The sequence below is a fragment of the Triticum urartu genome, chromosome 2A, assembly GCF_056163025.1.
Source record: "Triticum urartu cultivar PI428250 chromosome 2A, HENAU_Tu73, whole genome shotgun sequence".
Lineage (NCBI taxonomy): Eukaryota > Viridiplantae > Streptophyta > Magnoliopsida > Poales > Poaceae > Triticum > Triticum urartu.
The window spans coordinates 730,703,910-730,715,783 of NC_141874.1; the positions used below are offsets into that span (position 1 = coordinate 730,703,910).

General features: G+C 44.7%; 1 protein-coding gene across 1 annotated transcript; it reads right to left on the bottom strand.

Annotated features, from left to right (window-relative positions):
* Positions 1–989: 989 nt before the first annotated feature.
* Positions 990–4,237, bottom strand: LOC147987303 (uncharacterized). Its single transcript, XM_087540289.1, has 6 exons — positions 3,635–4,237; positions 3,352–3,547; positions 1,992–2,151; positions 1,788–1,885; positions 1,596–1,685; positions 990–1,448 (listed from the first exon to the last, which is right to left on the bottom strand). Exons 1-6 carry the CDS (start codon positions 4,220–4,222, stop codon positions 1,402–1,404), a joined length of 1,179 nt encoding a protein of 392 aa, XP_087396415.1. The 5' UTR covers positions 4,223–4,237; the 3' UTR covers positions 990–1,401.
* Positions 4,238–11,874: the final 7,637 nt, after the last annotated feature.

Genomic DNA, 11,874 nt, shown 5'->3' on the forward strand with positions numbered 1-11,874 from the left:
TTATTAAGTCATGAACAATTATAAAACTCGTTAACAGTTTTTAGAATTCATTGGTATATTTTCATATTTATGAACAATTTTAAAATTTATGAACATTTTTAAATTCATAAATGTTTTCTAAAATTATGAATATTATTGAAAATTCAAATAAAATAAAATTAATGAATGCTTTTTCTAAAGTGTGTTAATGGAATGTTGGTTCTGATACTGTCATGCAGGACCGGTGGCCCAACCAGACGCTTACAAGCAGGGTCCACTTGAAGGGAAAATTTTAAAGCTTTATTGGGCCTCTGTTTGTAGGGAGCTTAGTAATTGTGACTAGGATTGTTTAAATTCAATGTTTTTTCCAAAACAAATGAATATTTTGGAAATTCACAAAATTGAAAATTCCTATTTTTAAAGTGTGTTAATGGAATGTTGGTTCTGATACTGTTATGCAGGACGGTTACACAATTATGCCCAACCAGACGGTTACCAACGGGGTCCACTTCAAAAAAAAGGATTAAAGCTCTTCTAGCCTCTCTGAGGGAGCTTAGTAATGAGAGAATTCCTTATTTAACACTCGCTTAAATTTTTGTGCCCTATTTAACACCGTAAAAAATTTTCTTCCTTATCTAACAACAATGCTAAAATTTGTTCCCTTTGTGACACTTCCGTCTATTTTGAATACTAACGGTGTTAAATGGTACATGAAAAGACGATCTTACCCCTAATGCAACTTGTGATCAAAATCATTCACATGGGGATCAATAATTTTTTCCTGTTGTTAATTGCAAAACTGGGCAGAACTTTCCTTGTAAACATGCAATTCTGGACAGTTTTTTATTTCGAAATTTAATTCAAAATTGTGCAGAACCTGCGACAAAATTCATATGTATATTGTTCAACACACACCTTTCAAATTTGCCAATGGCATGAGGCACTCCATATACATCCAGACTCACATACATCATGCGTATACATCATATTAGCAACCCAAAAGTGGCTCACATCATACCCAGGGTCACATACATTACTCCAAGTCCACACATACATCATATTAGCAACCCAAAAGTGGCTCACATCATACCCAGGTTCACATACATTACTCCAAGTCCACACATACATCATATTAGCAACCCAAAAGTGGCTCACATCACACCCAGGTTCACATACATTACTCCAAGTCCACACATACATCATATTAGCAACCCAAAAGTGGCTCACATCATACCCAGGTTCACATACATTACTCCAAGTCCACACAACATGACATGAGCAGCAACAAAAGTGACATTAAGTGAAAGAAATTAGATGGAGTTCACAAGCTGAGCCGCCTTTTGCTTCTTGTGCCCATTGCAGGGCTAGTTGGGTAAGCTCTTTTGCTTCTAGTGCCCATTGCAGGGCTGTCAAATGGAACCATCAGATTGTTTTGATCCTTTTTAGCAAGCTCCATCTTCCTTGTGGCCCTTAAAATAACAACATGGCTGTCAAATTATTCTAGTGCATGTATGACAACAATACATATGGATATATTTGATACATGTATGGCAGCAAACAACAATATCAACTATGCATAATATGTGATATTAAAATCCAGAAACAGAAAAGGTCACCTTTTCCCCCCTTTTGCATTTTTCTTGTTTGTAGTCTCCAATGTTTGGTTATGCTTTCCCTTCTTCTTGGTTGTAGTTTCCAAGTTTTGGCTATGGATTGCATGAATACATACAAATCGAACTCAGTTTTCGTTTGGCACAAATAAAAACTCAGTTATTATTTGGAACAAGCATTGGTGTAGAATAGGTAACCTTGGTGGAAAATAGCGGCTGCCGGCGCGTCATCACCTCTTGGCACAATGGATGACTCGGATGTTTTAGTAGTCTTCCTCCTCTTCTTTGGTGGTTCTCTACACGAGAAATGAGAAAGTAGTGAACATTCATAGGTGATTACAAAACAATAATGCAAGAAAGTAGTTAACATGCAATAGGAGAGTAGAATGGATAGTTGATTACCTCACAGCCATGAAAGCAGCAATGTCATCTTTGTTACCCTTCTTGCACTTATGCCAATGGTGCCCGTATTCCTTGCAAATAGGGCACAAGTGCTGGCCACTTTTCCTCTTTTTCTCACCACAACCCTTATGCCTCTCAGTTTGGGGCCGACCAGCTACAGCTTTTAACAAGGGTGGATGCACGAAGAATCCATGGTTAGATTCAGGCCACTGGGTCTTGTCACACATAGCAGGGATTAGTTGGCCATAAGCTGCCCTAAACTTGTCAATGGAGTAATATGAGTCCACATAATTCTGTATATGTGCAATGACAAGTGATGTGATGAATGCTAGAGCATGCTTGCAAGGAAGGCCGGAAACTTGCCATTGTCTACAAGAACATGTGTTGTTATGCAAGTTGACGACAAACCTAAACCCGCTGCCTCCCAATTGAGTAACTTTAGCAACTTCTTCCGAGCTTTCTACCACCTCCAAGTTTAACTCTCTACTCTTTGCATTCAACTTCTTCATTATGTGGGGCAAAATTAATAAGCCAGCTAACTTCTTTGCTACTTTTCTCCTTCGATTCCACATGATCATAATCATCTGCCTAAGCTTGTCAATTAAGTCATCCAAGTTCAAGGACTTGTGGTGCTTAATCCATTTATTGAAGCACTCTGCCAGGTTGTTGGTTACATAGTCCACCTTACAAATGGTTGAGAACTGACTCCTAGTCCACAACCTAGTGTGCCACTTCCTAAGATATGTAGTTGCTGCTGGCTTTGCTGTCTCCATTGCAACCCAATTTTTCTCAAATATATACTTGTTCCATGAGTAAGCAGCAGCCCAAAGATGGTCATCAAATACCTTTCCGTGATACTTCTTCTTGAAGTTTGACACCAAGTGAAACATGCATTCCCTATGTTCTACCTCTGGGAAAACTTCCTTTACCCCTGTCATCACCGCCTGGCCAGCATCAGTGCTTATGGCTAAACCCCTTGGCGATCCTATGGCTTGCCTAAGCAATTGCATGAACCAGATCCAGTTCTCATTTGTTTCGGAATCAAAAATTCCAAAACAAAGTGGATACATCCAATTATGGCCATCTACAGCAGTAGCACTGGCTAGCTGCCCCTTAAACCTGCCTGTTAAGAATGTGCTATCTACTGCCAAATACGGTCTGCAACCACTAAGGAATCCATCTATGCAAGGTTTCAAAGCAAAGAAGAACCTTCTAAACCTGATTTTTTCTTTTATAGTGTAATGATCAATCTGCACTATGCTACCAGGGCAAGAGATTCCAACTTGTGCTTTAAACCTATACAAATTGTCAAAGCTGCTATCCCAATCACCATATAGTTCTTTCAGAGCTAGCTTCTTACCCATATATACCCTCTTGTAGTGGATGTCAACCTTGTGGTGTTCTTTAATCTTTTTGCGTAATGCCTTCGCTCCGAGAGTAGCATCTTCAATCAGCCAATCCTTCACCTTATCACATATCCAAAACTTGGTTGCATTCTTCATCTTCTTTTTCCTTCTTGTACTAGAGCAATCATGACCACATGGGTTTTTCTTCACCTTAAAAAGAGAGATAGAGGTAATTAGCTAAAAACACTTGACAATTATGCAATAAATGTTCACAAATGAATAGAGTTAAACAATTACCATTACAGTACACTTATCCTCCGTCGTAGAAGCATGTATCCTCCATGGACAATTATCAGCATCTCGTCTTGAACAATAGCCCCTAAACCGATGAGGTGTACTATACTCGGTGTTATACTCAAATTCATGTTTGATTGCATGCTGAGAAAGTGCCAACTTGAACTCTTTCATGCTGGGATATGTAAAGCCTTTTGTCATTGGAGGGTCTAATTTGTCATACTCTACATGTGGAGTATGCTCTGCCTCATGGAACTCCTCATCCTCCTCTACTTCATCATCCTCTACTTCAGACTCCCCTACTTCATCGTCCTCTACTTCAGACGCCTCTACTTCATCATCCTTTTCTTTATTACGACAAAGAACCACATCTAAGGGCATAGGTTCGTCCACTTCATACATATTCTCCTCATCAACACCAACATGCTCATTCTCAGGTCTTGGGTTGCGAAGGTAAGTATCATCCTCATGTTCTATATTGCTGTTAGGTTCATCCCACTCGGTGATAGGCTCATATGGTTCCGAGGGATCACAATATGCAATAATCATATGCAGCATCTTTGTCTCCGAGTGTTTTTCAAACATAATCATCAAATCTTGGTCAGATTTTACTTTTGGACAGTTTTTAAGAGCATAGTCATAATATTGCACATGTGCAACTTCCAAATAACGCGGCGGGTACTGCTCTACAAGCTTAACAAAATACCCAAAGTGACCTGGGGCCAAAAGGGTTCACAAAATACTCTACTGAGCTCACGAACATAGCTCGATCACAATCAGTTTTCAGACTTAGTGAAAACTGAGACATGCAGAAATTTAACTCACGAAGGCATGTAAACGAGCTCGATGCACTCACCACGGTGCAAGTCATGGCAAGACAAGCATACGGCCATTAAGAAGGCACAAAATACAAGCTAGACATGGCAAGAACAAAGGCATAGCATGCATGGGCACTAACGGTAGCATCGGCAAAATCGCAAACAAGTTGACGATCTGCCCAGATTAACAACGAAGCAAAAGTTGAGCTCGATTGAGTCAACCTAGAGCACTCCATATATGCAAACAAAGACATGGATGGATAGGGCACAACATAAATATCAAAACTCCCTTACTGATCATCCTCAAAAGAGGCACGGATCACTAGGAAACAAGCTGGACATATAGCATCATGAACTAAAATATCTCAGACTTAGTGAAAATCACTAAGTCCCTGAAATCAGCAATCTCAGGTACCTCTCTTCGCAAGCTTGCACAAGACAACACACACATCCTAAAAATGCATGGGTGGCACATCTGGAAAGAAGACAAAATTCTTAACAATTCATCCCAAAGGGGCATAGGCATATCATGCACGAATTAAACATGGCAAAAATGACAAAAGTGCAAGATGAACTAACGGATCTGCAATTTAACTCACGAAGCCTCCTTCTAACAGCATTTTGGGAATCAATATGAGCTCAAATGAAAATGATGTAATGGAATGAAATGATGTACTCGTCGAGACGAACATTTTGATATATCATATGTCCAAAACGGAGCTACGGATGCAAAGTTACGGGCAGTCAAAGTAGGCATAAAAATCTAGGGTTAGGAGATAAAAGTCAACCGGGGAAAATATCCCAGATCTGGATCTGGCCGGGCGCGGATAACGAGGATCGCCGGTCTTCGAGTTCCTGTTCGCCGGAGGTGGCCGGAGTCGTCGGGGGGTCGCCGGACTTGGCGCTTCCCGAGGCGAGGGGGTGAGGGGGAGGCCGAGGCGGCGGCGGCGGGGCGGCGAGTGGCGAGGCGGCGGTCGCCGGCCGGAGCGGCGGGATGCGGCGGGCGGTGCACGGCGGCGCTGGGCGGCGCGGGAGGCGGCGGACGCGGGCCGGGGAGGCAGGCGGCGGCGGAGCAGACGAGCTCGCGGGGGCCCGGTTTGGGCCTCCCGGGCCGGCGCGCGGGTGGCGGCGCGGCGAAGTGGGCGCGGCGGCTCGGCGAATGGGGAGGAGCCACGTGGCGCTGGCGGTCAGGTCGGACACGTCCGGCTCGCGCGGACGTTGTCCGGCGGCGGCGGGGAGGGATGGATCTAGGGTTTCGGGGAAGGAGATGATCCGAAAATGGAGGAGTGTATATATAGGCATAGAGGGAGCTAGGAGAGTCCAAATGAGGTGCGGTTTTCGGCCACGCGATCGTGATCGAACGCTCTAGGACATGGAGCAGAGTTTGGTGGGTTTTGGGCCAAATTGAAGGGGTGTTGGGCTGCAACACACACGAGGCCTTTTCGGTCCCTCGGTTAACCGTTGGAGTATCAAACGAAGTCCAAATGATACGAAACTTGACAGGCGGTCTACCGGTAGTAAACCAAGGCCGCATGGCAAGTCTCGGTCCAATCCGGAAATGTTTAATCCCCACACACGAAAGAACGCTAGAAAAGGCCACCGGAGGAGAACGAAGCGCCGGAATGCAAAACGGACAACGGGGAAAATGCTCGAATGCATGAGATGAACATGTATGCAAATGCAATGCACGAGATGACATGATAAGAGATGCACGAAAAAGAAAAACAACACGCGGGGACAAAGACCCGAACCCGAGAAATAAATATAACTTAGCGCCGGAGACGGCAAGAGTTGGATACAAATATGGAAAGTAAATCTGGGGCGTTACAGGTATCCAGATCCCGCTGTTGGTTATTGGCCGGAGAGTTGTCTCGGTGATGTCTGCATGGTTCCCGAACCCATAGGGTCTACACACTTAAGGTTCGATGACGCTAGGGTTATAAGGAAGATTTGTATGTGATTACCGAATGTTGTTCGGAGTCTCGAGTGAGATCCTAGACGTCACGAGGAGTTCCGGAATGGTCCGGAGGTGAAGATTTATATATGGGAAGTCATCATACGGTCGCCGAAAATATCCAGGGGTAGACCGGTATTGTACCGGGACCACCGGAGGGGTTCCGGGGGTCCACCGGGGGGGTCCACCTGCCCTGGAGGGCCTTATGGGCTGTAGGTGGAAGGGAACCAGCCCCAAGTGGGCTGGGGCGCCACCCCCCTAGGGCCCATGCGCCTAGGGTTGGGGGGAACCCTAAAGGGGGCGCCCCCCTTGGCTTGGGGGGCAAGCCCCCTCCCCCTTGGCCGCCGCCCCCCTCTGGATCCCATCTGGAGGGGCGGCCCCCTTCCCCCTTCTCCCTATAAATAGAGGGGCGAGGGGAGGGCTGCAGCACCACATCCAAGGCGCAGCCCCTCCCCTCCCCAACACCTCTCCTCCTCCGCAAGAGCTTGGCGAAGCCCTGCTAGAGTATTGCCACTCCATCACCACCACGCTGTCGTGCTGCTGTTGGAACCCTCTTCCTCAACCTCTCCCTCCTCCTTGCTGGATCAAGGCGTGGGAGACGTCACCGGTCCGTACATGTGTTGAACGCGGAGGTGCCGTCCGTTCGGCGCTAGGATCATCGGTCATTTGGATCACGACGAGTACAACTCCATCAACCCCGTTCTCTTGAACGCTTCCGCTCGCGATCTACAAGGGTATGTAGATGCACCCCTCTCTCTCTCTCGTTGCTAGTTACTCCATAGATTGATCTTGGTGATGCGTAGAAAATTTTTAATTTCTGCAAAGATCCCCAACAGTGGCATCATGAGCTAGGTCTATGCGTAGTTTCTATGCACGAGTAGAACACAAGTTGTTGTGGGCGTCGATTTTGTCAATTTACTTGCCGTTACTAGTCTTATCTTGATTCGGCGGCATCGTGGGATGAAGCGGCCCAGACCGACCTTACACGTACACTTACGTGAGACAGGTTCCACCAACTGACATGCACTAGTTGCATAAGGTGGCTAGCGGGTGTCTGCCTCTCCCACTTTAGTCGGATCGGATTGGATGAAAAGGGTCCTTATGAAGGGTAAATAGAAATTGGCATATCACGTTGTGGTTTTGGCGTAGGTAAGAAACGTTCTTGCTAAGAAACCTATAGCAGCCACGTAAAAATTTGCAACAACAATTAGAGGACGTTTAACTTGTTTTTGCAGCATATGTCGTGTGATGTGATATGGCCAAAAGGATGTGATGTATGAGATTGATCATGTTCTTGTAATAGGAATCACGACTTGCATGTCGATGAGTATGACAACCAGCAGGAGCCATAGAAGTTGTCTTAATTTATTATTTATGACCTGCGTGTCAACATAAACGTCATGTAATTACTTTACTTTATTGCTAAACCGTTAGCCATAGTAGTAGAAGTAATAGTTGACGAGACAACTTCATGAATACACGATGATGGAGATCATGATGATGGAGATCATGGTGTCATGCCGGTGACGATGATAATCATGGCGCCCCGAAGATGGAGATCAAAAGGAGCAAAAATGATATTGGCCATATCATGTCACTATTTGATTGCATGTGATGTTTATCATGTTTTACATCTTATTTGCTTAGAACGACGGTAGCTTAAATAAGATGATCCCTCGCAATAATTTCAAGAAAGTGTTCCCCCTAACTGTGCACTGTTGCGAAGGTTCGTTGTTTCGAAGCACCACGTGATGATCGGGTGTGATAGATTCTAACGTTCGAATACAACGGGTGTAAGCCAGATTTACACACGCAATACACTTAGGTTGACTTGACGAGCCTAGCATGTACAGACATGGCCTCGGAACACGGAAGACCGAAAGGTCGAACATGAGTCGTATAGAAGATACGATCAACATGAAGATGTTCACCGATGATGACTAGTCCATCTCACGTGATGATCGGACACGGCCTAGTTGACTCGGATCATGTATCACTTAGATGACTAGAGGGATGTCTGTCTGAGTGGGAGTTCATTAAATAATTTGATTAGATGAACTTAATTATCATGAACTTAGTCTAAAATCTTTACAATATGTCTTGTAGATCAAATGGCCCACGCTAATGTTGTCCTCAACTTCAACGCGTTCCTAGAGAAAACCAAGCTGAAAGACGATGGTAGCAACTATACGGACCGGGTCCGGAACATGAGGATCATCCTCATAGCTGCCAAGAAAGCATATGTCCTTGAAGCACCGCTAGGTGAAGCACCAGTCCTAGCAAACCAAGACGTTATGAACGCTTGGCAGTCCCGTGTTGATGATTACTCCCTGGTTCAGTGCGGCATGCTTTATAGCTTAGAACCGGGGCTCCAAAAGCATTTCGAGCAGCACGGAGTATATGAGATGTTCCAAGAGCTGAAAATGGTTTTCCAAGCTCATGCCCGGGTCGAGAGATATGAAGTCTCCGACAAGTTCTACAGTTGTAAGATGGAGGAGAATAGTTCCGTCAGCGAGCACATACTCAAAATGTCTGGGTTGCACAACCGCTTGTCTCGGCTGGGAGTTAATCTCCCGGATGACGTGGTCATTGACAAAATCCTTCAGTCGCTTCCACCGAGCTACAAGAGCTTTGTGATGAACTTCAATATGCAGGGGATGGAGAAAACCATTCCTGAGGTATATTCAATGCTGAAATCAGCGGAGGTGGAAATCAAAAAGGAACATCAAGTGTTGATGGTGAATAAAACCACTAAGTTCAAGAAAGGCAAGGGTAAAAAGGGTTTCAAGAAAGACGGCAAGGGAGTTGCTGCGCCCGGCAAGCAAGCTGCCGGGAAGAAGCCAAAGAATGGACCCAAGCCTGAGATTGAGTGTTTTTATTGCAAGGAAAGTGGTCACTGGAAGCGAAACTGCCCCAAGTACTTAGCGGACAAGAAGGTCGGCAACACCAAAGGTATATGTGATATACATGTTATTGATGTGTACCTTACCAGTACTCATAGTAGCTCCTGGGTATTTGATACCGGTGCGGTTGCTCATATTTGTAACTCAAAACGGGAGTTGCAGAATAAGCGGAGACTGGCGAAGGACGAGGTGACGATGCGCGTCGGGAATGGTTCCAAGGTCGATGTGATTGCCGTCGGCACGCTACCTCTACATTTACCTACGGGATTAGTTTTAAACCTCAATAATTGTTATTTAGTGCCAGCTTTGAGCATGAACATTGTATCAGGATCTCGTTTAATACGAGATGGCTACTCATTTAAATCCGAGAATAATGGTTGTTCTATTTATATGAGAGATATGTTTTATGGTCATGCCCCGCTGGTCAATGGTTTATTCTTAATGAATCCCGAACGTAATGTTACACATATTCATAGTGTGAATACCAAAAGATGTAAGGTTGATAATGATAGTCCCACATACTTGTGGCACTACCGCCTTGGTCACTTTGGTGTCAAACGCATGAAGAAGCTCCATGCAGATGGACTTTTGGAGTCTCTTGATTACGAATCATTTGACACGTGCGAACCATGCCTCATGGGTAAAATGACCAAGACTCCGTTCTCCGGAACAATGGAGCGAGCAACCAACTTATTGGAAATCATACATACTGATGTGTGCGGTCCAATGAGCGTTGAGGCTCGCGGTGGCTATCGTTATGTCCTCACCCTCACTGATGACTTAACTAGATATGGGTATGTCTACTTAATGAAACACAAGTCTAAGACCTTTGAAAGGTTCAAGGAATTTCAGAGTGAGGTTGAAAATCAATGTGACAGGAAAATAAAGTTCTTATGATCATATCGTGGAGGGGAATATTTGAGTCATGAATTTGGCACACACTTAAGGAAATGTGGAATCGTTCACAACTCATGCCGCCTGGAACACCTCAGCGCAATGGTGTGTCTGAACGTCGTAATCGCACTCTATTGGATATGGTGCGATCTATGATGTCTCTTACCGATCTACCGCTCTCATTTTGGGGCTATGCTTTAGAGACTGCCGCATTCACTTTAAATAGGGCTCCGTCGAAATCCGTTGAGACGACACCGTATGAATTATGGTTTGGGAAGAAACCTAAGCTGTCGTTTCTAAAATTTTGGGGATGTGATGCTTATGTCAAGAAACTTCAACCTGAAAAGCTCGAACCCAAGTCGGAAAAATGCGTCTTCATAGGATACCCTAAGGAAACCATTGGGTATACGTTCTACCTCAGATCCGAGGGCAAGATCTTTGTTGCCAAGAATGGATCCTTTCTGGAGAAAGAGTTTCTCTCGAAAGAAGTAAGTGGGAGGAAAGTAGAACTTGATGAAGTACTGCCTCTTGAAGCGGAAAGTAGCGCAGCTCGGGTAGATGTTCCTGTGGTGCCTACACCGACTAGAGAGGAAGTTAATGATGATGATCAAGGTACTTCGGATCAATCTGCTACTGAACTTCATAGGTCCACGAGGACACGTTCCACACCAGAATGGTATGGCAACCCTGTCCTGGAAATCATGTTGTTAGACAACGGTGAACCTTCGAACTATGAAGAAGCGATGGCGGGCCTAGATTCCAACAAATGGCTTGAAGCCATGCAATCCGAGATAGGATCCATGCATGAAAACAAAGTATGGACTTTGATAGACTTGCCCGATGATCGGCGGGCGATAGAAAATAAATGGATCTTTAAGAAGAAGACGGATGCGGATGGTAATGTTACCATCTATAAAGCTCGACTTGTCGCTAAAGGTTATCGACAAGTTCAAGGGGTTGACTACGATGAGACCTTCTCACCCGTAGAGAAGCTGAAGTCCGTCCGAATCATGTTAGCAATTGCTGCATTCTACGATTACGAGATATGGCAAATGGACGTCAAAACGGCATTCCTTAACGGCTTTCTTAAGGAAGAATTGTATATGATGCAGCCGGAAGGTTTTGTCGATCCTAAGAATGCTAACAAGGTATGCAAGCTCCGGTGCTCCATCTATGGCCTGGTGCAAGCATCTCGGAGTTGGAACATTCGCTTTGATGAAATGATCAAAGCGTTTGGGTTTATGCAGACTTATGGAGAAGCCTGCGTTTACAAGAAAGTGAGTGGGAGCTCTGTAGCATTTCTCATATTATATGTGGATGACATACTGTTGATGGGAAATGTTATAGAGCTCTTGGAGAGCATAAAGGCCTACTTGAATAAGTGTTTTTCAATGAAGGACCTTGGAGAAGCAGCTTACATATTAGGCATCAAGATCTACAAAGATAGATCGAGACGCCTCATAGGTCTTTCGCAAAGCACATACCTCGATAAGATATTGAAGAAGTTCAATATGGATCAGTCCAAGAAGGGGTTCTTGCCTGTATTGCAAGGTGTGAAATTGAGCTCGGCTCAAAGCCCGACCACGGCAGAAGATAGAGAAAAGATGAGTGTCATCCCCTATGCCTCAGCCATAGGGTATATTATGTATGCCATGATGTGTACCAGACCTGATG

Coding starts and splice junctions, on each gene's coding strand:
- LOC147987303 (XM_087540289.1), bottom strand. CDS start 4,222: ATGATTATGTTTGAAAAACACTCGGAGACAAAGATGCTGCATATGATT. Junction 3,548..3,634: donor AGGATAAGTGTACTGTAATG/GTAATTGTTTAA, acceptor TCTCTTTTTAAG/GTGAAGAAAAACCCATGTGG. Junction 2,152..3,351: donor CTACAAGAGGGTATATATGG/GTAAGAAGCTAG, acceptor CCTTGTTAAAAG/CTGTAGCTGGTCGGCCCCAA.